At 40.0% G+C, this 26,998-nt stretch overlaps 1 protein-coding gene across 2 annotated transcripts in view; it reads left to right on the top strand.

Annotated features, from left to right (window-relative positions):
- LOC137425204 (endothelin-converting enzyme 2-like) overlaps window positions 1-26,284 on the top strand; it is a 150,956-nt gene extending 124,672 nt beyond the window's left edge. For both annotated transcript variants that reach the window (XM_068113386.2, XM_078776402.1), the window contains exons 15-18: window positions 4,586-4,653; window positions 14,474-14,595; window positions 14,757-14,852; window positions 25,316-26,284. In XM_068113386.2, the coding sequence (XP_067969487.2) occupies window positions 4,586-4,653; window positions 14,474-14,595; window positions 14,757-14,852; window positions 25,316-25,486 (457 nt within the window). In that variant the 3' untranslated portion in view covers window positions 25,487-26,284. The remainder of the gene's footprint in view (window positions 1-4,585; window positions 4,654-14,473; window positions 14,596-14,756; window positions 14,853-25,315) is intronic.
- The last annotated feature ends 714 nt before the right edge of the window (window positions 26,285-26,998 follow it).

Genomic DNA, 26,998 nt, shown 5'->3' with positions numbered 1-26,998 from the left:
TATGGTCAGGCAGCAAAAGGTAATTTCAGGAAGGGGGAGAAATGCTATACCAATGTCAGCAGTTTGAGTAATAAAATGGAAGAGCTTGAAGCTATATTATAGAGAGGATTATGATTATAGTTACAGTTCGTGAGACTTTGTTTAATGAGGTGGGTAATTGGAGAAGTAGAAAAGAAGAAGAATCACTCCTTTCGCGTCTTCAGACTCATTGGACTGCCGAGGCAGTTTTTCCTTGGCTAAGGGGCACAATCCTGGAGGGGTCTCCACTTCGTCACAGTATACTCGAATGGTACATTTTTCCCAGTAAGCTGGTACCCGCTTTAATGCAGTGGATGCAGCGTACCTAGACTTTCAGAAGGCATTTGATAAGGCACCACAGATACGATTACTAGCTAAGGTGAGGGCTTGTAGAGTGACTGGTAGAGTAGCTACCTGAATTGGTGATATGAAGCAAAGAGTGCCTGTGAATGGGAGGATGGCAAGCTGGAAGGTTGTGAGTAGTGGGGTACCTCGAACATCAGTACTCGCATTATTATCATATTTTAGAAGTGTGTGTTTGTTTTTCTCTAAATGTTTTTCTATAATGTATGTTTGCACGATATGTAGCACAATATCTCAAAAGGTTATGAATGGATTTGGATGAAACTCGGTGGACAGGTTGGGTTTATGACAAGGGCGAATTGATTTGATTTTAGGAAAGATCCGGATCCACATCCGGATGCTGTAATTGCCCTGCGCTCACGTAGCGAAATTCTAGGTTAAACAATCGGTGCAGATGTAAGTCATATGTACGTATGTGTCTGATTTTTAAAAATTCGTTTTCTTGGCAACCGTTGGTGTGATTGACACAAAATTTTCACCATCGATGCGACTACTTGTGTAGAATTTTTAGTGATAATTATGACATCATAGATCACATGGTAGGGCACCATCTTGGACAAAATGAAAAACTTTGGACCTCTAAATCTCCGTAATAGCTCCATGGAAACAATTTAAACGTGGCTCATTGTAAAGAACTCCACATGGGGAATAAGTGTTGTTAACCCTGACGTCATTGGTGCCTTTATTATGACGTCATAATTTGACATATGCAATTCTTAGTCCGAATAGTTTGACATTTCTTGAGCGGGATCGACGCACCATTCATATTGGAGAATGTAATTTTATGACGTCATAGGTCACGTGGTGTGGCAGCCATATTATACCATATCAAAGTGAAAATGAAATACCATATCAAAGAAGAAAACCCTTAAAAAACAGAAGAGTTAGATGGAACCAGGTCGACTGTGTGGGGTAAGTATTCTATGAATACCATCTAGTTTTTAAAGTGATTCTTCACCATTGAGATGTGATATATAGCACAATCATACTAAAATACGCAATTTGGTGTCTGTCTGTCTGTCTGTCTGATGATTTTTTGACCGCGATACATTCCGTCGTTACTTATCCAATCTCAACCAAACTTGACAGGATGACTGGGGGATACACAATGAAGGTTGTAGCGCATTAATTTGCCCCCCTCCCCAATGGGGTTTTCTCCCCCGAGCGGGTTTCCCCCACCATTTCCGTCTATGGGGTTGCGTGTTGAGGTGTATATCCATGTTAGGTTAGCTTTATAGTGGCGTTTTTCCAAGGCCGCTTCTAATAAACTAATGTTAATAGCATAATATTAATGTTATTACAAAATAATATTAATACCAATAATGTCCCACCTCCCCAAGGGATTTTTCCTCCTTGAACAAACGTCTTGTCAAATTTCGAAAAACTTATCATGGCGTTTTCTTGGGAGCAACGGGCCAACGGCCTCCACCAGAAGTAAAAATATTATAAACCACAAACACATATGATTAGCTTTTCAAACAGTCGCTAATGTTGTTTATAACACTAAACAATGAAATGTGGAGTAATCCCGACATCCGTGAGTTAAGTTTTACGTACAGAACTGAGCGAAGATCTGCTGTGCTCTATATACCCCACAAGGGTTGGGTTAATAACATCACCCTTTCTGCCGCTACAGTGGCGTTTTTCGGAGTGAACTTTTGAAACTCGATCCTTCTGTTTAACATGAAACTGAAAGGGAGGAAGCCCGGGTTGTGCTCATTTACCAAGCAGCTAGCTCGCGCTTGCCAAGCCAGCCATTCCTTAATAGTTTTGAATGGAGTGCTTGCTCAAATGCTTAAACCACTTGGCGATCTCTCCACAATAAATTTGGTAAATGAACACACACCCAATGTTCTTGAGACCCGACCATAGATCGACTGTAATCTGTATACCCCAAAGAGGAATGACCCTTCCCGTTGCTCCCGTAGTGAGCGGATGTACTAGTATTTCAAAACCTGTGGATGGGTAATGATTAAACTTGGTGGATGAATGGGTAGGTGACAACAACAAAGCTGGTTAGATTTTAGCGAAGGTCTGGATGTAGATCCAGCATATCGGTAGTCTACAATACGTAAACTCTTCAGCCTGGTTCACATCAATGATTTGGACAATGAAGTTAAGACTTGACTTTCTAAACTTGCAGATGATGCAAAGATTGGAGGTTAGGTCGATAGCAGAGGGAGAGAGAGAGAGAGAGAGAGAGAGAGAGAGAGAGAGGTGATACGATTTTTTTTTCTGGCATCTAAGGCTCGTAGTAGAGGTGCCACACATACGCACATACACGCACATGGACATGCACATACACATACACATATACATACACATCCACATCCACATACCTCATACACATGGACATACAGATAAATACACAAGACAACACAGGAATGTTAAATGAGAAAAACACAGCCAAAGCTTTTGGAGAAAGTGCCATAATTTCCCAGGGCATTCTGTGTACCAGTGACGCCACAACGATGGAACGTTATTTCTCAGTGCACTCAGTAATGCATTTTCTGAGGAGGAATTTCCTCTTCCCCGTGGATGCCAACGTATCGGGATTGTCCGTGCTATCTGCTTTTAAATGCTCAACGTCAACCCACCATTTTAAAGTATTTTGGTTTGACTCGGTTGGGGTTTGAACCACCAACCTCCCAGACTCAGAGGGACACTGTAACCATTACACCACCATGTCTGGTTGGGAAGTCTAGATACTGGGCATTCTAGGCAATGATTGGCAGATGCAGTATCATATATGGAAATGCAAGATGCCAGTGATAGGTGGGAATAATTGAAATAGGTATTACTTCTCCCCCTACATCCAGGATGATGTGCCCCTGCCTTCACAAAGTCAGGGCCATGACAGAAAGAGAAACAGACAGACACACACACGCAAGAGGGAAAGGGCCGGTCGATGAGGACCGATCTGCACTCTGACCGTGACAGCGCTGCCCTGACAAATCCGGGCAGCGGGGAAGAATGGCATGATTTGGCCCGAACTTATGTTTAGGGGTCCAACCACCGCGAGGAGGCCTCCCTGATAGTTTCAGGGTTTTAGGTTGTATTCATAGGGGGATAAATTACAAATCAAAAGAGGTAGAGGTAACACAAGAACTTAATGAGGTTTCATTGGAATGCTGTGTACAGTTTTGGTCACCACTTCTGAGGAAGGACATAGGTACCATAAAGAGGGTTTCTTATAGGGGTGAGTAGATTGATTCATGGCCTAGCCAGACTAAGCTATGAGAAGCGGCTGAAGGAGACAGGGCTTCATACATTTGAAAGGCAGCGATTACGTGGGGATGTGATAGAGATGTTTAAGGGAATAGACAAAATAGCGCACAAGTTTTTCATAGAATGAGCAGTGACAAGACCCGGGATCATGGTTTCAGAGTGATGAAGGGGAGAGTTCTGACGGTAGTAAGGCATGGGCCTTTCAGTTCGAGAGTCTTTAATGTATGTAATAATCTAAACAGAACAGTTTAAGTTTGAGTTAGGTAGATACCTAGAGCCGTTTGGGGATAACGGGGTACATTGATATTGGCATGAATGGTAGATATAGCTGAGATCTGGATCATGGGTGGTTGTATACTTGATTATGCTGTCTGTGAGAGGGTATCATGAAAAGGTGAATGTGCTGTCTGTTTATTGTGTTTGTTTATTCCTCACTCTACAACCATGTCCCTTTCCCAAACACCTCCCCCACCCCTCCCCCAAAAAATACAATTAGAAAAATTATTTAATTTATTTTTGTCATATTTTACCTGTGTATGAAACACCTTGGTGATGTCTATAGTTGCCCCTTTCTTTTCATCCCCACTCCTCCACCCCCACACATCCTCCCCTCGTAAATTTTGTTGATAAACTTAGATTAAATCAAGGTGGTGTAGATGTCGTGCGGCGTTGATGGGCCGAATGGCCTTCTCCTGCGTTTAGGTTCCTTGAGTTAGTCATGCCTCCGGCTGCAAATAACATGACACATAACTAGTGGTACATAAAAGTAAGAGGTGTTACAGTGAAAAGAAGAGCAAATGTAAGAAGAGATAGAGAGTAGGTTGAGTACGAACTTAGAGTATTTGAGAAACACCTATTGGAAATGATGAATTCCAGGCTCCGTGCGATATCCTAATGAAGTTGAACAATGGAGTGTGTTCTGTGAATACAACATAAAGAACCTTATACACAGGTGATTAAAGTGTTTCCATTTCAGGTACCAAAACTTTGGTGGTTTTGGGAGCCACATCGCCTACCATCTTGTGAAGAACGTTTTCCCACATGGTGAGTGTGATTGCTTGTTTATTCATGTATATGATGTATTTATTTATTTTGGAGGTGGTGACTGGGGAGGTGCAGGATTGAGTACATGAAGGGAAAGTCTTAAGATGCAATCTCTTTTATTTCCATGAGACAGGAAGTAATCCATCGGAGTGAAATGAATCTGCACTGCGTGGATTGCTTCGCCATTACCAAGATTTAATGAATCTGATATTATCAATCTGTCGTGAGATATTCTTCTATCGGCTACACAAAACACGTTTGGTTTGCTAAAAGGATATAAGGAATGTTATTTGTTCACAACAACGTATAGCATTCCTTGTATCCCAAGAGCAAACTATGGCGGCTGTGACAATGATACTCCATCACAAGGAATGTTGTATTTGCGGAAAAGTGTTTCAGTGTTTCATCATGGTTTTTGAGAGCGTTTTCAGTTTATTGTTAAAATTTGCCGCTTATCCATGAGCATAATCGCCCATAAATGTGGCAGACATTCATATGTAACATGCTTAAGTCACTGAGCTCGTCATTGCCTTGGTTTACATTTGCATGGGTTTAAAAAAAAATGCGGAGCAGCCATTCTGCAGATGTCTGAGCAATTCTGTTGTATCTCTGTGCATCCTTAAAATTCCAAGTTTGCTTTCAACATTCACTCTTCAATTGTGGAAATTTAAATTTCCAGACAGTTGCACACCGACGTAATGCCAGAGGCAAAAATGCACAGCCATATGTCATCATGCATTCTTCTGGAAATCTAGGGCCCGTAGGTTTGGGCTGCAATTTTTTAAGACATTACCGCATGAGCATGGCATGTTTATTCATTCATTCGTATGCAGCACCTGTCTGCTGGTTGCATCATTTCTGGGAGCATGAAATGTCGCTGATGCAGTCACCACTGAAGATCCGGACAGAAATCTGTAATTTGGCCAAGGTGCCGGCGACAATCCCCTGCCGTGCGATCTTTAATGCCCACCATCAAATGTCAGCCAGCTCCCCAGCTTTACGTGCCAGCTGATGGACGGTACACTCAATGCAATGCCTTGCGGGCGAAACACCAGGGTGACAGTTTATAGTCTCCTCGGAAATTTAACACAGACTCCGCAGATCAAATGGAAGTGCGCGATACCTGTGAGTTATCTTCTCAGATCAGTGGATGCCAAATGTACAAAAGTTAACTGTCGCAAAATGATGACTTGGTGAAGATGGAAAATTATATTAACATCAATTTTCTGTGAAATTCATGAAGACATTCAAAAATTACAGATTAAAAAATACAGGTGTTGAGGCTTATGGAACAGCAGAGCAACAAACAGTGAAGGAATGGACAAGAGTGAATGGAAGCACCAGAGCATGAGGAGAGGAGCTGCAGGTAAAATGGGGACAGGGTCTCAGCAGGTGTAGTAACATTCAGGAATAGAAAAGGGGAGAGATCATGAGTAAGCTTCGTCGGCTGCAAACTTATGAAGTCCTGGACGGAAGAGTATTTATAGGAGACATAAGAAGATACTTCCAGAGATGAGTAGAAGATGGACACGAGACAAAGGAGACAATAATTGAAGTGAGCATTAAGCCTCGATTTGCGGAGGGTAACTCGGTAAGGATTTTGGGTCGAGCTTGTGTGACGTATCAGGTATAAGGGTTGGGAAAGATCTCAGAGATGTTAAAAGACTGCAACGTCACCTAGTAACCTCTCCTGCAATGAGTGAGAAACAGTCTGAGGAGCAGCCTGTTGATGCCACAGAGTCTAAGATTTCTGTGCCAATGACACGGAAATCGTGTCAATCGGAAAACTCCAAGGCATCAAAATGGGCAAAATCAGAAACAGCATCACCATCCACGAGGTTGGAGCGGGGGAGTCATTTGCTATGGCATTCTTGATGAAGGCCTTGCGCACCATTATAGGCTAATGATGAGAATTATGAGGCAGCAGCCTGCGTTGGAGTCCAGCTTGTAGATGCGATCGGCTAGTCAGGTTAAAAAAGATCAAGAGGTTGTACCCCTCTCGGGGGCTGACCGCCGAAATAATTTGGGGGATTAGGCAGCTGCTCATTATGACGGATGAAGTGTGATTGTGGGATATTTCTGCATAAAAGACCAGTTAGTTATTTTCTCGAGATTAACAAAGAGGGAGTGATGCTGCTGCAGCCTGCCTGGCCCTTGAAGAACAGTCCCGCATGGGGTTGTCACCGACAAAATTATATAATTCATTTTTCAGTGACAAAGAGGGGTCATTGACATAGACCAAGAACAGGTTTGGTCCCAAAATGCTACCCTGAGGGATGAGCCCCTTGAGGTAGACGATGGGAGTAAATGCCATCCGCAGCAACCTGCTGCTTGTGAGCGATGAGGAAATGTGACAGCCATTCCAGGGTCAACGGGGGTGCACCATTAACTAACTGGTAGTTTGGAAACGTGTATGGTGCCAAAATTGCTCTGACTTCTTGTTTAAATTTGAGGGCATCATTAAATTATTGATATCTTAGAAGCAGCATGAATTTTGCTGAAACAGAACTGATGATCAAAGACCAGAGAGTTAGAGAGGCTCGAAATATTTAGCTCTGCTGTGATGATCATTTCCGTTATTTCGCTGTCAAGGGGGAGAGGTCTTGCCGGTGTGCAGTTGAGAGGGTGAGTTTTGTCACCCTGCTATGAATTTGGGTCGTACTGACAATTTTACATGATGTCGGGCAGTGAAAAATCTGGAAAAGAGCAAAGGACGAGGAGTAAATGGAGTAAACGAACAATTCTTGAGGTTGAAAGTGCTTTCAGTTGTAGTGGAGTCAATAATGTACTGAACTTTCAGGAAAAATTTGATTTGCACGTTTTTGCAATCTGAAAACGTTATATTATTTAATTATTTTCCTTTTTATTCTCCAGTTTCCACTGACAATGTCTGATTATAAATGAAGTAGAGGTGGGCGACCTTTTGTATTCCGATGGCTGCACCAGCTATTGTTAAAGTTGGTGCGGGCTGGATATATGCCGAGTGATTTGTTAGTAATTTCAACAACACATAAGCAGATAAGTAATTTAACTAATCATTCTGACTTCTGATTGAAAAGCTCGGCATTCTGAGTAAACTTTCTGCTTCTTACCACTCAGTTATATCAACCATAGCCAATGATATTTAAAAAAAAATTAAATTAATCCACCGCTTCTTATCTCAAACTGGTCAGACTTGAAAAAACAAAAGGCAATTGTAATATACTAGTGCGTGCCCGTACGTGCGGGGAGGTAAGTACGTGGACATACGTACGTTGACGTACGTACCAAAAATAAGGCCTCACTGTCCGGAAGTTCGCATATCGCAGTTACGATTAATCGCAAATTAGTTTTAATGGCTAATTCTTCAATTAGCGCCAACATATTTTGCCATTTTGCAATTTCATCGCAAGGAAAAGCACAAAGAGAAGAGAACAACAAACACACACACGGTTCCTTCGCTGTAGCTTGACCGTATGTGCAAAAAAACAATTAAAACTTTCATCGTTCCTTCGGTCTTCGCTCTCGTCCTTCGCTGTTCCTTCGCTCTTGTCCTTCGCTGTTCCTTCGTTCACGTACAAAACGTATGTGTTTGCTAAATAAATGGCCATAACTTGGTAACCACTTGTCCGATTAATAGCAAACCTTGAAAAGGCACATCCTCAGGTCCCCAGCAATATACCTGGCAAGTTTCACTTAGATCGGACCAGTGGTTGTCGAGAAACAGTGGTCACAGACATACACGCAGACAGACACACAGACACACAGACACACAGAGATTGCTTGCATTACAGAGAGATGTACATATTTTCAAGTGTTTGTGTGTTTGCATGTTATTCTTTCAAAGCCGAACCGTAGCACCCCAAGAGACCCCAAATTTTGGGTGTAGGTACTTCAAAATTTGGGCAAGGTTTTAAGCTACCACACGTTGGCCTTTATGTCAGTTTTGAGGCCACCAGAGGCTGCTATAAAGTGTGTATTGGGATGTGAGGTCAGCCAGTGCTGCCCGCCGGCCCACAAGCAAAAGGTAACCACCATGAGACCAATAATTCCATAGCTTTACAATGTCCATCACGTTCTGAAACTACCACCAGGAAAAGCTCAACCAGCTGGGTAGCACCGGGTATCCACCCCTTTCCTCATCCATTTGATGGGTTTTAATATCCCTACATAATTATTCTTCCTCGTTTCCTCCTTGCACCATTAGGAGAGCAGGGCCACCGAGGCAGTTTAATTGGCTAGGCCACTGGAAGTTGCATCCTGGATGGGTCACCACTCCGATACAGGATACTCGACTGCAAGTGCAGGAATTTGTAATTCACGAAGGACATCATGGGATCTTAAAATCCACCAACTAATGGTAACAAACAGGACGCTCTGCTTAGCGTCCATCTTCGGGACGCCACACATTGATGAATCACCCTGCATGCAAAACACCAGGATGGCAGTTTATCCCTGGGAAGAGATTCGAAGCTCGGCTAGACAGCTCAGAGGCAAGTCTGCATGCTTCCACGTAATTGTGCCAGCTCTTCCTTCATAATAACCAAGTGAAATGCTGAACAAAATATCACGACGCGGGCCGGATCAAAACATGTCGTGGGCTGTATCTGGCCCACTGGCCGGATGTTCCCCATACCTAGTTTACAGGGACAGTGCTTCATCTTATTCTCAAAGTTGGTGGTATCCTTAATTGCCATTTCCAACTACCAATTGTAGTCGTACACTTTATTTCCGACTACCAGCTGCGGTGCACCATACATTTTACACACAAGGCCAAACTGCTAATGTGCTGCACTCCACAAGAAATATCTTACAATCGCAAAGGCCATTTTTCAGAATTGCGGTCACGAAAAAACTGCTTTCTTTCACACGACAATTCTCCTTTCTCCTTTGGTCATATTATCCATCGATTGTTGTCCTCGGTCATATTATCCATCATTTCGAAGGTTTCTTCAGTTTAAGAAGATGAAAAAGGCCATTTGTGTGATAACAATGAGTGCAGTTAAAGTTTTGTGATAAATGAGTTGTTGGGTATCTTGAAAGCACTTTCCTGGTGTTGTTGTTCAGCAGCTCTGGTGATGCTTGCTGGGTTAGGTGCTACACTCATCCTTCTTTGAAGGGGACTGGTTCCAGCAGTTCCTCGGGTTAAAGCAATTGTTTTCTCTCGTCCTGAAACTTGGACACACTTCATAAATTTTACAATAATAGACACATGGCATCATATTAAGCACAGGATGATTTTTTTTTTCTGGATCGTAGCAATAACTGAGAAAATTATTGATAAACAGTTGTGTTTATCAGAGATACAACCATATATCGCCCTGACTTTTGTCATGTACACGAAGAATGTCTGCAGTTTAGCAAGATCACACAACGATGTTGTTACTTTTTTTTTTTTTCTTTTTTTTTTGTATACTGAATCGAGGCTCGTGAAAGAGCAAACATTTACTTCACAAACAAATCAACCAGACAAACAAAATATATAAAAAGAGGGAGCGGAAAACAAGATGGGGAGAGAAGGGGAAGCACACAAACACAACATTTGAGAGCAGGGAGATGTGTGGAAGGGAGAGGGCTTGGGGGGAGGAGGCGTGGGAAGGGGGGGGGTGGAGGGAGAAGTATAAAACACAAGGACACCAAGGACTTCCAGGACAGAAGTTGGTATTTCAAAAAAGTGGAATTGGGGTGAAATTAGCGGGGGTAGAAAAGATCAAGGTTTTGGATGGGGGAAGATAAGAGATGGTGGTGAACAGCTGTTTTAAAGAGCTGGAGGGTGGAGTGGGATTGAAGAGAGTGAGGGAGTTTGTTCCAGAGGTGGGAGAAAAGAGGAATGAAGGAGTGAAGGTGAGCAGAGAGTCTTGATTTTGGCAGTTTGACCATAAGAGGGTTGCAGGCAGATCTTGTGCGACCTGTAGGAATATTTGCGGGACAGAGCCCAGAGAGAGCTGGGGGGGGCAAGGCCAGAGAGGAGTCGGTAGAAGATGGAAAGACCACCAACCTGCCTGCGGTGAGTGAGTGAGAGGCCCTTGGAGTTAGCTTCATCGCGGGAGATTCCAATGATTCTGAATGCTTTGGTTTCAACAGCGTGAAGACGAGCTAGGTGTGAGGCAGGAGCACCAGCCCAGAGGGGAGAGCAGTATTCCATTGAGCTGCGGATGAAAGCCTTGTATGTGGTGAGGAGCTCAGGTGTGCCAAGGAAGGACTTTGCACGACGGAGGATGCCCAGTCGGCGACTGGCTTTGGAGGCCAGATTTGAAATGTGGTTTTCCCAGGAAAGATCATGGCAGATAGTGAGACCCAAAAGCTTGAGTGACAGAACTTCTTGGAGAGGATTATTCAGAAAGTGAATGGGAGGGTTGTCCAGTCGGTCTTTTCGGAGAGACATCGTAAGAGTGTGAGATTTGTCAGGATTGAAAGACATGTTCCACTTGTTTGCCCAGTCTGTGATTTTGTCCAGGTCTGCAGAGAGTGAGGAGGCAGCAGACTGCCGATCTGAGGGATGAAGAATGGAGCGACAGAGAGTAGAGTCATCAGCAAAGAGATAGAGGATTTTCAAGAGAGTCAGAGAGATCATTGATGAAGACCAGAAAAAGCACAGGGCCCAGAACACTGCCTTGTGGAACTCCAGCCTGAACAGGAAGAGGAGATGAGAGAAACCCATTCAGGGCCACACGTTGACTACGACTAGAGAGGAAGTCCGCCAGCCATGCATGGAGATTTCCATGGATACCAAAAGAGGAGAGTTTGGTGAGCAGAGCGGGGTGCCAGACCATATCGAAGGCACGTGATATGTCAAGGGAGACTGCTCTAATTTCCTGTTTGGCATTGAGGACCTCCATCCATTGTTGAGAAAGCAGAAGCAGCATGTCCAGAGTAGAGTGTCCAGGAGTAGAGCAGCATGTCCAGAGTAGAGTGTCATACTTTCTCTAAACCTTGGAGGTGCTATCTGCATGAGTGTCAACATGGCTGCTCCTGGTGTTCATGGAGTTGGATGGTGTTTACTGACACTTCAGTGTTGGTTCTGGCTTTGAGGTCGCTTGGTGAGTCTGCTGACTGAGCTGTTCGCTGAAGATGTCAACTGGGGTCATGTGGTCACCTCATTCGTGTTCGGCGTTACGCTATGCACAGAGAGTGCCCAGAAAGCTGCTACCTAGAGACCGAGAGTCTCAAATAGATGGCAATGGTGGCTGGTTTCCTCCATCTCTTGCTGGAGAGCTGTTCTCGCTGCTGTTGGTGCTTTACCGTGGTTGGACTGAGACTGAGGAGGCGACGCTTCACACGGGTTTCGCGTGGCTTGACTTAGGCCGAGGAAGGCTATTCCTTTTTTTAAACGGGCATGAGAAGTGGACAAGAGCGAATATCTGCTGCCAATCCCATTATTGTCAACAACAACAACAACAACAGGCATTTTAAGGCCATTTTCCCTGCTAGAGCGGGGGTTAGCCTTGCGGTCCCCATGACAATCTTCTCCATTTTGCCCTATTTTCTGCATCTCTCCTTGTTAACCCCCTTGCCCGCATTTCTTCTTCCACCATCTTTAGCCAAGTCTTTCTCGGTCTCCCCGTCCTCTACTTCCTTCTACATTCATTTCCATCACTCTTCTCAACCAGTCCTTCCTGTCATGAAATGGAATTTATATTTTGTATTATTTGCTTGTTTCTATGATTGTGATGATAATCATCATTATTATTATGAATTTTGTTATTTTATTGTTTGATTTTAATTGTTTATTTTATATTTCACTGCACACTGACTATTTGTAGTCCCCAGACTACATGTTTGGTATATTTTCAAATATAATCGAAATAATCGAATTGAATATGTTGGTAAAGTATGCATGTTCGACAAATGACTTGAGACAAATTCGGAGCTTTTCTTCATTTTTAGCTCACCTGGAACATAGTTCTGGGGAGCTTATGCGATGGCGTGTCGTCAGTCTGTCAGCCCGTAAACACTTGCAATTTCTTCTCCAAAACCGCTGATCGGATTGTGACCAAACTTGGCACAAATTATATTTGGTATGTTGTGACTCAAGTTTGTTCAGGGCATTAAAAAAATCGGGACTTAAGAGGGTCAAATTGGATCCAGGTTTGACCCCCCAAAATAGGAATTTGCTTTATCCTCAGAAACTACACACATTCATTCGATGAAACTCGGCCACAACCTTCACCACCCGTGATGTACCAAAGTTTGTTCACGGCATTAAAAAAAATCAGGGTCTAAGGCAGTCTATGGGGGGGGGGGGGTTGCCCCCCAGAACAGCTATTTGCTTTCTTCTCAGAAACTACACACACAATTCTGATGAAACTTAACCACAACCTTAATCACCCGTGTTCCACCAAAGTTTGTTCGCGGCATTTAAAAAATTGGGGTCTGAGGAGGTATACGGGGGGGGGGGGGGGCTCTACTAGGTGAGTGCACAGGTGTATTGCCCCTATTTTTAAATCACAAAATGAGGATGTCTAGAATGGAAAAGTTTTTACACCAAAATAAATAACACAATGACTTTAGAATGCGGCTTCTGGCCACACATCCTTTGACATAGGGCTCAAGTCCAGTCAATACTTTTCTTAAATCGATGCCAAAGAATGTCCTACTTCCTCTTCTTTCATATGCAGCACACGGCTGTGAGTAGTTAGTAGGGTTAGTCCCCTCGGTATACTTTTCGCCTGTCAGGTTACCTTATACGGTGACAAGGTCACGTTTATAATTATAACAGGTAGCCCCACATCATGATGGATCTACCAGCCAATGGGATTGACTCTACAACGTGCTTGGGCGTATACAGGCCGTGTTAGATTGCCACCAAATGTGAGTTCTATGATCAATCGACTGCAGGAGAAATTGGCTCTCCTCAGACCAATGAATCTTCCTCTGGGATGCGAGGTTCCAGAGTTAACTTGCCTGGCACCATGCCAAGCGGTTTGTTTTGTATTCGGAGGTGAGAAGAAGGCATCTTGTCCGTCTGCTGGCTTTGTAACCTGCAGCACGAGGTCAGTTACGGACAGTCCTCATGGATAACCTCCGATGTCATTTATGCTGCGACAGTGTTTGCGACAAAAGGAATATGTCTCGGCCTGATTGGAGCTGCATTTTCTCTGTTAGAGGTCACTCTTCGTCACCAAGATTGAAGCCTGCCTGTAACATCATTAGCTTGTTGATATTTGCGGACCAATCTGCGAGTGCGATGGAAGCCACGTTGACATCCAATTGTATGGTAGGATATCCCACCATCGTTCGTCCCAATAATTTGCCATATTGGGGCTTCACTAGGTCTTCTATGGGTCATAGCAACACAGTCTGCCCAATGGAAGTATGCAACGATATTGTTACCTTCTCCAAACCTTGACGAGGTATACAAAATAGCCTTGGTCTGGTGATGAATGCAAAATACAGCCTGTGTCAAAATCATTTATTTGTTTTTGAAAGAAACTTCTTTAATTTATTTTTGAAGGAAAAGTTGAAGTTGATTCTTTCTTTTTTTTTCTCAAACAGCACTATATTGTAGGCCTGCTTAACCTTTTCCCATGTGTATTGATTGAGTAACTCCTATTCCCTGCAGCCGCTATAGATGGGCCTGACAGAATGGATACTTGTCATTTATAACACTGATCTACTGCTCTTATTGTTTCACATCCATTCTGTATTCATGACGTGTCCACGGTTCATTACTAATGCTGCTATTGGAGGCATGAATCCATCAATATTGCGATCTTTATTAAAACATATTACAACATCATCTTTATTATAACAATCCGTTCTTGAGTTGATGTCCATTTTTTTTTTTTTATAACATTTATTTATGAGGTCAGTTATTGAGTTGATTGATGTTTTATTTCAGACGTGTCGAGTGGGGTGCCAGAAGAGTGTCTGAAGCTCCCAAATAAGAAGGTGTTCAGCCACGGAGAGGTGTCAAAGGAAGACATCATTATTGGAAGCATCACGCTGCAGGTTACCTACAATGTAAGCAATGGTCTGTGTATGAATAGAAAATTGTAATGTGTAGTCAAATCTTTCACTTAGAAAATGCTAATTCATGCTTAACAAGTGCTGACAATTTTGTTGATGAAGAATGTTGCTGAAATTGTCCTTTCATTCCTAAACGTGTGTTTTCCTTTTGAAAGGCTTACACGAATATGATGCGGTCCATGCGAGAGGTTAATTTCCTGCCTGTTCTCGGATTCCCAAAGGAACAGCTTTTCTTCATCTCCTACTTGCAGGTATGTCTATACGAATAAACTCTAATTTGATTTATCGCAATATCGTTTGTCTTTGTTACCTCCGCCACCGAAGGTGGATGGAGGTTATGTTTTCACCCCTGTCTGTCTGTTTGTTTGTGAACAATATATCTCAACAAGTTGTGGACAGATTCAAACAGCATTTGGCAGAGAGGTAGTGTATGTGACAAGGACGAAATGATTAGATTTTGGTGAAGATCCGGATTCGGATCCGGCTACTAGAAAATTTTAAGTGATTCTTCACCATTGGGAGATATGGCCAAAAATGATATACTGAATAGCAGGATATCTCAAAAGGTTGAGGACGGATTTGGATGAGACGTGGTGGAGACGTTGGGCTTATGACAAGGACTAATCGATTCGATTTTGGTGAAGATCTGAATATGGATTCGCACACTGGAATTATTTAATTTCCAAGTGATTCTTCACCATTGCTTGTTTGGGCTTAAACCGATACATAGCAGGATATCTCAAATAGTTATCGACCGATTTGGACAAAACTTGGTGGAGAGGTTGGGTGTGTTACAAGGACTAATCGATTCGATTTTGGTGAAGATCTAAATATGGATTCGGATATGAGAATTATTTAATTTTTGAAGTGATTCGTTACCATTGACAGATCGGGCGAAAAGTGATAAATAACATGATATTTCAAAAATTTATGGACGAGTTATTTCTAAACTTGGTGGATGAGTAGGATAGGTGACAAGAACAAGCCGATTAGATTTTGGTTCAGGTCCGAATTCAGATCTGGCCTATCAGTGAGATACAAAACAAACTGTTCAGCCTGGCGGAGGTGTGCGGTCTACAAGTGCCATTCTAGTTCTTAATGCAAAAACATTATTAGAAAATTATCACTGATTTATCATCATGTTTATTATGCTTAACACTTCCCTTACTCATGTTGCTATAACTTAAAACGAGATGTATTTCGTAACTGGGAATCAATTTGATTCACTCGTGTAGAAAATCTAGTGGAGCTTTACCGTTTTCAAGGAAGATGGTTCTTGAGCAACCATTATAAGTCGCATTACCTGGCCATTGCAGCCCATTGTCGCATTACCTGGACATTGCAGGCCATTGTCGCATTACCTGGACATTGCAGCCCATTGTCGCATTACCTGGACATTGCAGGCCATTGTCGCATTACCTGGACATTGCAGGCCATTGTCGCATTACCTGGACATTGCAGCCCATTGTCACATTACCTGGACATTGCAGGCCATTGTCGCATTACCTGGACATTGCAGCCCATTGTCGCATTACCTGGACATTGCAGCCATTGTCGCATTACCTGGCCATTGCAGCCCATTGTCGCATTACCTGGACGTTGCAGCCCATTGTCGCATTACCTGGACATTGCAGTCCATTGTCACATTACCTGGACATTGCAGTCCATTGTCGCATTACCTGGACATTGCAGCCCATTGTCGCATTACCTGGACATTGCAGCCCATTGTCGCATTACCTGGACATTGCAGTCCATTGTCACATTACCTGGACATTGCAGCCCATTGTCGCATTACCTGGACATTGCAGCCCATTTTCGCATTACCTGGAAATTGCAGCCCATTGTCGCATTACCTGGCCATTGCAGCCCATTGTCGCATTACCTGGACATTGCAGTCCATTGTCGCATTACCTGGACATTGCAGTCCATTGGCGCATTAACTGGACATTGCAGTCCATTGTCACATTACCTGGACATTGCAGTCCATTGTCGCATTACCTGGACATTGCAGTCCATTGTCGCATTACCTGGACATTGCAGCCCATTGTCGCATTACCTGGACATTGCAGTCCATTGTCGCATTACCTGGACATTGCAGCCCGTTGTCGCATTACCTGGACATTGCAGTCCATTGTCGCATTACCTGGACGTTGCAGCCCATTGTTGCATTACCTGGACGTTGCAGCCCATTGTCACATTACCTGGACATTGCAGTCCATTGTCACATTACCTGGACATTGCAGCCCATTGTCACATTACCTGGACATTGCAGCCCATTGTCGCATTACCTGGACATTGCAGCCCATTTATGGCATTAGATCTTCATCAGAAATCTAAAGGGTTCGTCAGAGATTCTTCAGAGATTCTAAAGGGTCTAAATGGTTCAAGCTGAGAAATGAAATTCGTTTAAACCAAGATTTGCAAAAAACAAAAAAAACAAACAGAAAAAAGTCTTTTCTTAAAAATGCCAACATGATTAGAACAGCTCAAGGACAATGCCAGGTACCTCTGCTAGTCCTCAATAATCCTAATGTATGATGTTAAGTTTTAGACCCAAACGTGTTCGGTAACTTGCGTAAGCTCGAACAATTTCGTCACTTTTTATTTGCAACGCAATGCAAACCTTACATCAGAGAGTGATTGTTTTATTTGCAACAATGAATCATGTGCAAGGTAAATTTGTGGCAAAGTGCCATTCAGGTGACTCGTGACTCCGATGACATAACTGATATCGATGAAGGCCTTTGTGGATGGATTAATCTCATTTACTTTGCACTAAATCAAAACTAATTATTTGCAATGATGTTCATGTTATTGACTTTGGTGCTTACTGGGATCTATCTGAAAGTTAATTATGGCATCTTTACAACTGTGTCAGGACCTTTGTGGGTTCATTATCCCACAAATACTGTATATAAAGGTTGCCTTTTGTCGGCATGCATGGGGAAAGTTAAGAAATGGGATAAGTCGACTCCTCGGAGGATTTGCTTAGGTAGTTTGGTGTTTAGCAATGCATGGGATCAACAGAACGTTGATTGACGGATGCGAACCACCATGGAAATCAAGGAGAAGCTGATGTTTTCAGGCATGTACCCCTTCTGTCCATTTAGCGAGGGTGTAACAGACATAACGAAGCGTCAATATCCGAAACGAAACGTTAATATCCGAAACGAAGGGTTAATACCCGAAACGAAGGGTTAGTACCCGAAACAAAGGGATAATACCCGAAACGAAGGGGTAATACTCGAAACAATGGGTTAATACCCGAAACGAAAGGTTAATACCCGAAACGAAGGGTTAATACCTGAAACGAAGGGTTAATACTCGAAACAATGGGTTAATACCCGAAACGAAAGGTTAATACCCGAAACGAAGGGTTAATACCTGAAACGAAGGGTTAATACCCGAAACGAAGGGTTAATACCCGAAACGAAAGGTTAATACCCGAAACGAAGGGTTAATACCTGAAACGAAGGGTTAATACTCGAAACAATGGGTTAATACCCGAAACGAAAGGTTAATACCCGAAACGAAGGGTTAATACCTGAAACGAAGGGTTAATACCCGAAACGAAGGGTTAATACCCGAAACGAAAGGTTAATATCCGAAACGAAGGGTTAATACCCGAAACGAATGTTTAATACCCGAAACGAAAGGTTAGTACCCGAAACGAAGCGTTAATATCCGAAACGAAGGGTTAATACCCGGAACGAACGCTTAACACCCAAAACGAAGGGTTAATACCCGAAACGAAGGGTTAATACCCGAAACGAAGGGTTAATACCCGAAACGAAGGGTTAATACCCAAAAAGAAGAGTTAATACCCGAAACGAAGGGTTAATACCCGAAACGAAGGGTTAATATCTGAAACGAAGGGTTAATACCAGAAATGAAGGTTTAATACCCAAAACGAAAGGTTAATACCCGAAACGAAGGGTTAATACCCGGAACGAACGCTTAACACCCAAAACGAAGGGTTAATACCCGAAACGAAGAGTTAATACCCGACACGAAGGGTTAATACCCGAAACGAAGGGTTAATACCCAAAACGAAGGGTTAATACCCAAAACGAAGGGTTAATACCCGAAACGAAGGGTTAGTACCTGAAATGAAGGGTTGATACCCGAAACAATGGGTTAATATCTGAAACGAAGGGTTAATACCCAAAACGAAGGGTTAATACCCGAAACGAAGGGTTAATACCCAAAACGAAGTGTTAATACCCAAAACGAATGGTTAATACCAGAAACGAAGGGTTAATACCCAAAAAGAAGAGTTAATACCCGAAACGAAGGGTTAATACCCGAAACGAAGGGTTAATATCTGAAACGAAGGGTTAATACCAGAAACGAAGGTTTAATACCCAAAACGAAAGGTTAATACCCAAAACGAAGGGTTAATACCCGAACCGAAGAGTTAATACCCGACACGAAGGGTTAATACCCGAAACGAAGGGTTAATACCCAAAACGAAGGGTTAATACCCAAAACGAAGGGTTAATACCCGAAACGAAGGGTTAATACCTGAAACGAAGGGTTGATACCCGAAACAATGGGTTAATATCTGAAACGAAGGGTTAATACCCAAAATGAAGGGTTAATACCCAAAACGAATAGTTAATACCAGAAACGAAGGGTTAATACCCGAAACGAAGGGTTAATACCCAAAACGAAGGGTTAATACCCAAAACGAATGTTTAATACCAGAAACGAAGCGTTAATATCCGAAACGAAGAGTTAATACCCGAAACGTCAGCTTCTCTTTGCTTCCCACCGTAGTAATTAGCATACCGCAATCGATGTCCTGTTGATTCCATCCATTGTTCTATCTGTCCACCAACACAGAACGACACCAGTCCTCACGATCAAGACTCGTCTTCCATTCTAGTTTTGAGCATAAACAGTCCACAATGCTTCTGTAAGTGTAAAAGCTCCACAAAGCTTTTGGTGCAACCTGGCACCTTTGGTTATGGTTGGTCCCTTAGATTATTTGCAAGATACCAGTGCACATCGTTAACACTGAATTAATCCTTTGAGAATCCAAGCACACAGTTGCTAAGATTTCAGACAGATTAATATTCACAGTGAAAGTGGTGAAGCCGCTTCAATATTTAGCCTTCCTTCCATCTGTGCATCCATCTGTCAAAAATTAAGAAGATCCTTTATAACCCACCTTGTTTAATTTTAATGGGTTGTAAAGTGTAATTCTCGAGGGTTGTAAAGTGTAATTCTAGAGGGTTGTTAAGTGTAATTCTAAAGGGTAATTTTAAAGGGTAAATCTAAAGTGTAATTCTAAAGGGTAATTCTAAAGTGTAATTCTAAAGGGTAATTCTAAAGGGTAATTCTAAAGGGTAATTTTAAAGGGTAATTCTAAAGTGTAATTCTAAAGGGTAATTCTAAAGGGTAATTCTAAAGGGTAATTCTAAAGGGTAATTCTAAAGTGTAATTCTAAAGGGTAATTCTAAAGTGTAATTCTAAAGGGTAATTCTAAAGGGTAATTCTAAAGGGTAATTCTAAAGGGTAATTCTGAAGTGTAATTCTAAAGGGTAATTCTAAAGGGTAATTCTGAAGTGTAATTCTAAAGGGTAATTGTGAGGGGTAATTTTAAAGGGTAATTCTAAAGTGTAATTCTAAAGGGTAATTTTAAAGGGTAATTCTAAAGGGTAATTCTAAAGGGTAATTCTAAAGTGTAATTCCAAAGGGTAATTCTAAAGGGTAATTCTAAAGGGTAATTCTAAAGTGTAATTCTAAAGGGTAATTTTAAAGTGTAATTCTAAAGGGTAATTCTAAAGGGTAATTCTAAAGGGTAATTCTAAAGGGTAATTCTAAAGAGTAATTCTAAAGGGTAATTCTAAAGGGTAATTTTAAAGGGTAATTCTAAAGGGTAATTCGAAAGGGTAATTCTAGAGTGTAATTCTAAAGAGTAATTCTAAAGTGTAATTCTAAAGGGTAATTTTAAAGGGTAATTCTAAAGGGTAATTCTAAAGGGTAATTCTAGAGTGTAATTCTAAAGAGTAATTCTAAAGTGTAATTCTAAAGGGTAATTCTAGAGTGTAATTTTAAAGGGTAATTCTAAAGGGTAATTCGAAAGGGTAATTCTAGAGTGTAATTCTAAAGAGTAATTCTAAAGTGTAATTCTAAAGGGTAATTTTAAAGGGTAATTCTAAAGGGTAATTCTAAAGGGTAATTCTAGAGTGTAATTCTAAAGAGTAATTCTAAAGAGTAATTCTAAAGTGTAATTCTAAAGGGTAATTCTAAAGGGTAATTCTAAAGGGTAATTCTAAAGTGTAATTCTAAAGTGTAATTCTAAAGAGTAATTCTAAAGTGTAATTCTAAAGTGTAATTCTAAAGGGTAATTCTAAAGGGTAATTCTAAAGGGTAATTCTAAAGGGTAATTCTAAAGGGTAATTCTAAAGTGTAATTCTAAAGTGTAATTCTAAAGAGTAATTCTAAAGGGTAATTCTAAAGAGTAATTCTAAAGTGTAATTCTAAAGGGTAATTCTAAAGTGTAATTCTAAAGTGTAATTCTAAAGTGTAATTCTAAAGGGTAATTCTAAAGGGTAATTCTAAAGTGTAATTCTAAAGTGTAATTCTAAAGGGTAATTCTAAAGTGTAATTCTAAAGAGTAATTCTAAAGAGTAATTCTAAAGGGTAATTCTAAAGTGTAATTCTAAAGTGTAATTTTAAAGAGTAATTCTAAAGTGTAATTCTAAAGAGTAATTCTAAAGGGTAATTCTAAAGGGTAATTCTAAAGTGTAATTCTAAAGTGTAATTCTAAAGTGTAATTCTAAAGGGTAATTCTAAAGTGTAATTCTAAAGGGTAATTCTAAAGGGTAATTCTAAAGAGTAATTCTAAAGTGTAATTCTAAAGGGTAATTCTAAAGGGTAATTCTAAAGGGTAATTCTAAAGGGTAATTCTAAAGAGTAATTCTAAAGTGTAATTCTAAAGGGTAATTCTAAAGAGTAATTCTAAAGAGTAATTCTAAAGTGTAATTCTAAAGGGTAATTCTAAAGGGTAATTCTAAAGGGTAATTCTAAAGGGTAATTCTAAAGGGTAATTCTAAAGTGTAATTCTAAAGGGTAATTCTAAAGGGTAATTCTAAAGAGTAATTCTAAAGAGTAATTCTAAAGTGTAATTCTAAAGTGTAATTCTAAAGGGTAATTCTAAAGGGTAATTCTAAAGGGTAATTCTAAAGGGTAATTCTAAAGGGTAATTCTAAAGAGTAATTCTAAAGAGTAATTCTAAAGTGTAATTCTAAAGAGTAATTCTAAAGGGTAATTCTAAAGAGTAATTCTAAAGGGTAATTCTAAAGAGTAATTCTAAAGAGTAATTCTAAAGAGTAATTCTAAAGAGTAATTCTAAAGTGTAATTCTAAAGTGTAATTCTAAAGTGTAATTCTAAAGGGTAATTCTAAAGAGTAATTCTAAAGAGTAATTCTAAAGTGTAATTCTAAAGTGTAATTCTAAAGTGTAATTCTAAAGTGTAATTCTAAAGTGTAATTCTAAAGTGTAATTCTAAAGAGTAATTCTAAAGAGTAATTCTAAAGAGTAATTCTAAAGTGTAATTCTAAAGTGTAATTCTAAAGTGTAATTCTAAAGAGTAATTCTAAAGTGTAATTCTAAAGTGTAATTCTAAAGTGTAATTCTAAAGAGTAATTCTAAAGGGTAATTCTAAAGGGTAATTCTAAAGTGTAATTCTAAAGGGTAATTCTAAAGTGTAATTCTAAAGGGTAATTCTAAAGGGTAATTCTAAAGGGTAATTCTAAAGGGTAATTCTAAAGGGTAATTCTAAAGTGTAATTCTAAAGGGTAATTCTAAAGGGTAATTCTAAAGGGTAATTCTAAAGGGTAATTCTAAAGGGTAATTCTAAAGGGTAATTCTAAAGGGTAATTCTAAAGTGTAATTCTAAAGGGTAATTCTAAAGGGTAATTCTAAAGGGTAATTCTAAAGGGTAATTCTAAAGGGTAATTCTAAAGAGTAATTCTAAAGTGTAATTCTAAAGTGTAATTCTAAAGGGTAATTTTAAAGTGTAATTCTAAAGGGTAATTCTAAAGGGTAATTCTAAAGGGTAATTGTGAGGGGTAATTCTAAAGGGTAATTCTAAAGTGTAATTGTGAGGGGTAATTCTAAAGGGTAATTCTAAAGGGTAATTCTAAAGTGTAATTGTGAGGGGTAATTCTAAAGGGTAATTCTAAAGGGTAATTCTAAAGTGTAATTCTAAAGTGTAATTCTAAAGGGTAATTCTAAAGGGTAATTCTAAAGGGTAATTCTAAAGGGTAATTCTAAAGTGTAATTGTGAGGGGTAATTCTAAAGGGTAATTCTAAAGGGTAATTCTAAAGGGTAATTCTAAAGTGTAATTCTAAAGTGTAATTCTAAAGTGTAATTCTAAAGGGTAATTCTAAAGTGTAATTCTAAAGGGTAATTCTAAAGGGTAATTCTAAAGAGTAATTCTAAAGTGTAATTCTAAAGGGTAATTCTAAAGGGTAATTCTAAAGGGTAATTCTAAAGGGTAATTCTAAAGAGTAATTCTAAAGTGTAATTCTAAAGGGTAATTCTAAAGAGTAATTCTAAAGAGTAATTCTAAAGTGTAATTCTAAAGGGTAATTCTAAAGGGTAATTCTAAAGGGTAATTCTAAAGGGTAATTCTAAAGGGTAATTCTAAAGTGTAATTCTAAAGGGTAATTCTAAAGGGTAATTCTAAAGAGTAATTCTAAAGAGTAATTCTAAAGTGTAATTCTAAAGTGTAATTCTAAAGGGTAATTCTAAAGGGTAATTCTAAAGGGTAATTCTAAAGGGTAATTCTAAAGGGTAATTCTAAAGAGTAATTCTAAAGAGTAATTCTAAAGTGTAATTCTAAAGAGTAATTCTAAAGGGTAATTCTAAAGAGTAATTCTAAAGGGTAATTCTAAAGAGTAATTCTAAAGAGTAATTCTAAAGTGTAATTCTAAAGTGTAATTCTAAAGTGTAATTCTAAAGAGTAATTCTAAAGAGTAATTCTAAAGTGTAATTCTAAAGTGTAATTCTAAAGTGTAATTCTAAAGGGTAATTCTAAAGAGTAATTCTAAAGAGTAATTCTAAAGTGTAATTCTAAAGTGTAATTCTAAAGTGTAATTCTAAAGTGTAATTCTAAAGTGTAATTCTAAAGTGTAATTCTAAAGAGTAATTCTAAAGAGTAATTCTAAAGAGTAATTCTAAAGTGTAATTCTAAAGTGTAATTCTAAAGTGTAATTCTAAAGAGTAATTCTAAAGTGTAATTCTAAAGTGTAATTCTAAAGTGTAATTCTAAAGAGTAATTCTAAAGGGTAATTCTAAAGGGTAATTCTAAAGTGTAATTCTAAAGGGTAATTCTAAAGTGTAATTCTAAAGGGTAATTCTAAAGGGTAATTCTAAAGGGTAATTCTAAAGGGTAATTCTAAAGGGTAATTCTAAAGTGTAATTCTAAAGGGTAATTCTAAAGGGTAATTCTAAAGGGTAATTCTAAAGGGTAATTCTAAAGGGTAATTCTAAAGGGTAATTCTAAAGGGTAATTCTAAAGTGTAATTCTAAAGGGTAATTCTAAAGGGTAATTCTAAAGGGTAATTCTAAAGGGTAATTCTAAAGGGTAATTCTAAAGAGTAATTCTAAAGTGTAATTCTAAAGTGTAATTCTAAAGGGTAATTTTAAAGTGTAATTCTAAAGGGTAATTCTAAAGGGTAATTCTAAAGGGTAATTGTGAGGGGTAATTCTAAAGGGTAATTCTAAAGTGTAATTGTGAGGGGTAATTCTAAAGGGTAATTCTAAAGGGTAATTGTGAGGGGTAATTCTAAAGGGTAATTGTGAGGGGTAATTTTAAAGGGTAATTCTAAAGGGTAATTCTAAAGGGTAATTCTAAAGGGTAATTGTGAGGGGTAATTCTAAAGGGTAATTCTAAAGGGTAATTGTGAGGGGTAATTCTAAAGGGTAATTGTGAGGGGTAATTTTAAAGGGTAATTCTAAAGTGTAATTCTAAAGGGTAATTCTAAAGGGTAATTGTGAGGGGTAATTTTAAAGTGTAATTCTAAAGGGTAATTCTAAAGGGTAATTCTAAAGGGTAATTCTAAAGGGTAATTCTAAAGGGTAATTGTGAGGGGTAATTCTAAAGGGTAATTCTAAAGGGTAATTCTAAAGGGTAATTCTAAAGGGTAATTGTGAGGGGTAATTCTAAAGGGTAATTCTAAAGTGTAATTCTAAAGGGTAATTCTAATGGTTTAGTTTGTTTCTAGGCTTTGCCTATTTCATATTTAAAATGCCAAACTGAACGGCTTCTTTCCGACAGAGGTGTGATATAATTTTTTTTTTTTAGCTTTCCTGGACACCACCATGACGCCGAATTGAAATTAATGTTGTATGGATTCAAAGACTGGTGGCTTGGCCATTTCTTTCAACAAACCAAATAATTTATGATTGTATCCTCAAAAAGCAGTAAATGTTCCATCCTCTGATGATGTCACACAACAAAAGTGGCGGCCTTGCACTTTCCACGTTAATACATCGCCTTAATTGAGGCCAACAGGGATAACCTATTCGAGAACACCTGGGATGTTGCACAGTCCAGCAAAAGTGTGGTTTCATTAAGCTGTATCAATGAAGGTTAATCATGGGTGCCCACAGCAGGGCACAGCTACACAGCTTGAAGTTAAACCAAGGGAAGCTCATTACCTGATCGTATCTTTCCTCACCGCTCTTATTCCACAGTCCCAGTGCTCCATGTGCCTGCAAGCTTTGCGGGGTGATGGCCACAATCCTGCCAGGCACCGCGTAAATGGGACACTGGCCCACACGCCAGCCTTTTCCACCGCATTTAACTGCAGGACAGGCTCTCCCTTGCTCCCCACTGGTACCAACACTTTCTGTGGCTTGCAGTGAAAAGGCCTCCTGAAAATAACCCTCCTGTGTGCAATTTGCTATGGAGAAGCCACGAGGTTTCTGCTGATATTGCAGTGTCTTTGCTCACTGTAAGGTCATTCTTGATACATATACATACTTCTGTCTCGAGTCCACATAATTTGTACATGTCAGCTTCACCCATTCCCTGTGTTCTTATTAGAATGGCTTGATCTACCCGATGGCTGCACAAACCTTTGACTCTTAGAAGCCAGTATTTTGTGAAAGCCAAGGAATTGCTGAAACCAAAGTTGTTACTGAGCCTCAGCCACTGCTCATCTCGGAAAATGGCCCGGATGTAGTCTTAAACTGTAACCACAAATGAAATGTTCTCTCAACCATGTTTGGCACTTTAAATTATCTCTGGACATAACGGGTGTTTGCATCCATTTTTATTATCTTTATAAGTGCAATGTTTTTGCTTGCCGAAGATGTTTAGACGAATTAATTGTAAATTAAACCATTGTTGTAGGTTTTTTTTCTTTATGTATTCGGAATACTTTTTGCTCGAATTTAAATACTTTAGTCTTTTTCTTTGCTTATAAATGGTGAAAATAATTAACCTTTAAATATTTGAAGATTACTTCAAGTTAAATTTGCAATATTGATTCATGATTTGTCAGCCTTTGTGATCATTTACACACTGGGTTTGTTCATTCTATGCACTGATATTTCATTTTTGCATTCTATCTTATTGAATGTGCTCTTTGAAACACAAGTTCATGTGATCGATCATTCCACTGCCATATCAATATCCAATTAAATTAATCGCTCATTTTACTCATTTATTGGTGGAATTTGTTCATGCACATGATCCCTTTTGTCTTATATGTGTTACTAGCAAATACCACCCGTTGCTTCGCTGACTGCAATACGAAGAGAAGGAGGAGAGAGAAAGAGGTGGGAGAGAGAGGGGGGTACGAGAGGGAGAGAGAGGGAGAGAGAGATAGAAGGGTGGGGAGGGGAGTTGAGAGAGGATGGGGGAGGTGGAGAGAGGATGAGGGTGGGGAGGGCATATCAGATCAGATCAGAGCAGATCAGAATATAATGAAAGCAGATCGCACAAAAATGTGAATCAATGCGATCTTGTGTTTAAAAAAAACATATTCACACCATTTTCAAAGGGTGGACTGGATGACACTGAGGCACCACACGACACCGTGGAGCCGTACCACAGGCGGGTGGGGCCTGAACATTGCACTTTGTTCCATCGACCAGTTATCACAATGGAGAATCTAATGTATTTTGGTTGTCTTTCGCAGAGTGGCGGTGCGTGCCACCTACAGGTATTTTTTTCCCCGTGAATTAACACTGTACATAGCGTGAGGTAGCGCAGGTTACTGAACTGCGATTGTAATACCTCGTCGCTCACTTAGCACTACCATGTCGTAAAAAGATGTGTGAACAACGTGGGGGCCGCACCGCAGGTCTCTCTCAAAATACGACGCTTTGCTAGCAAATACCATCCGTTGCTTTTCTGATGGGAATACCAAG

The sequence above is a fragment of the Myxine glutinosa genome, chromosome 4 (assembly GCF_964187855.1).
Source record: "Myxine glutinosa chromosome 4, kmMyxGlut1.1, whole genome shotgun sequence".
Taxonomy (NCBI): domain Eukaryota; kingdom Metazoa; phylum Chordata; class Myxini; order Myxiniformes; family Myxinidae; genus Myxine; species Myxine glutinosa.
This window is presented reverse-complemented; position numbering and strand designations above follow the sequence as displayed.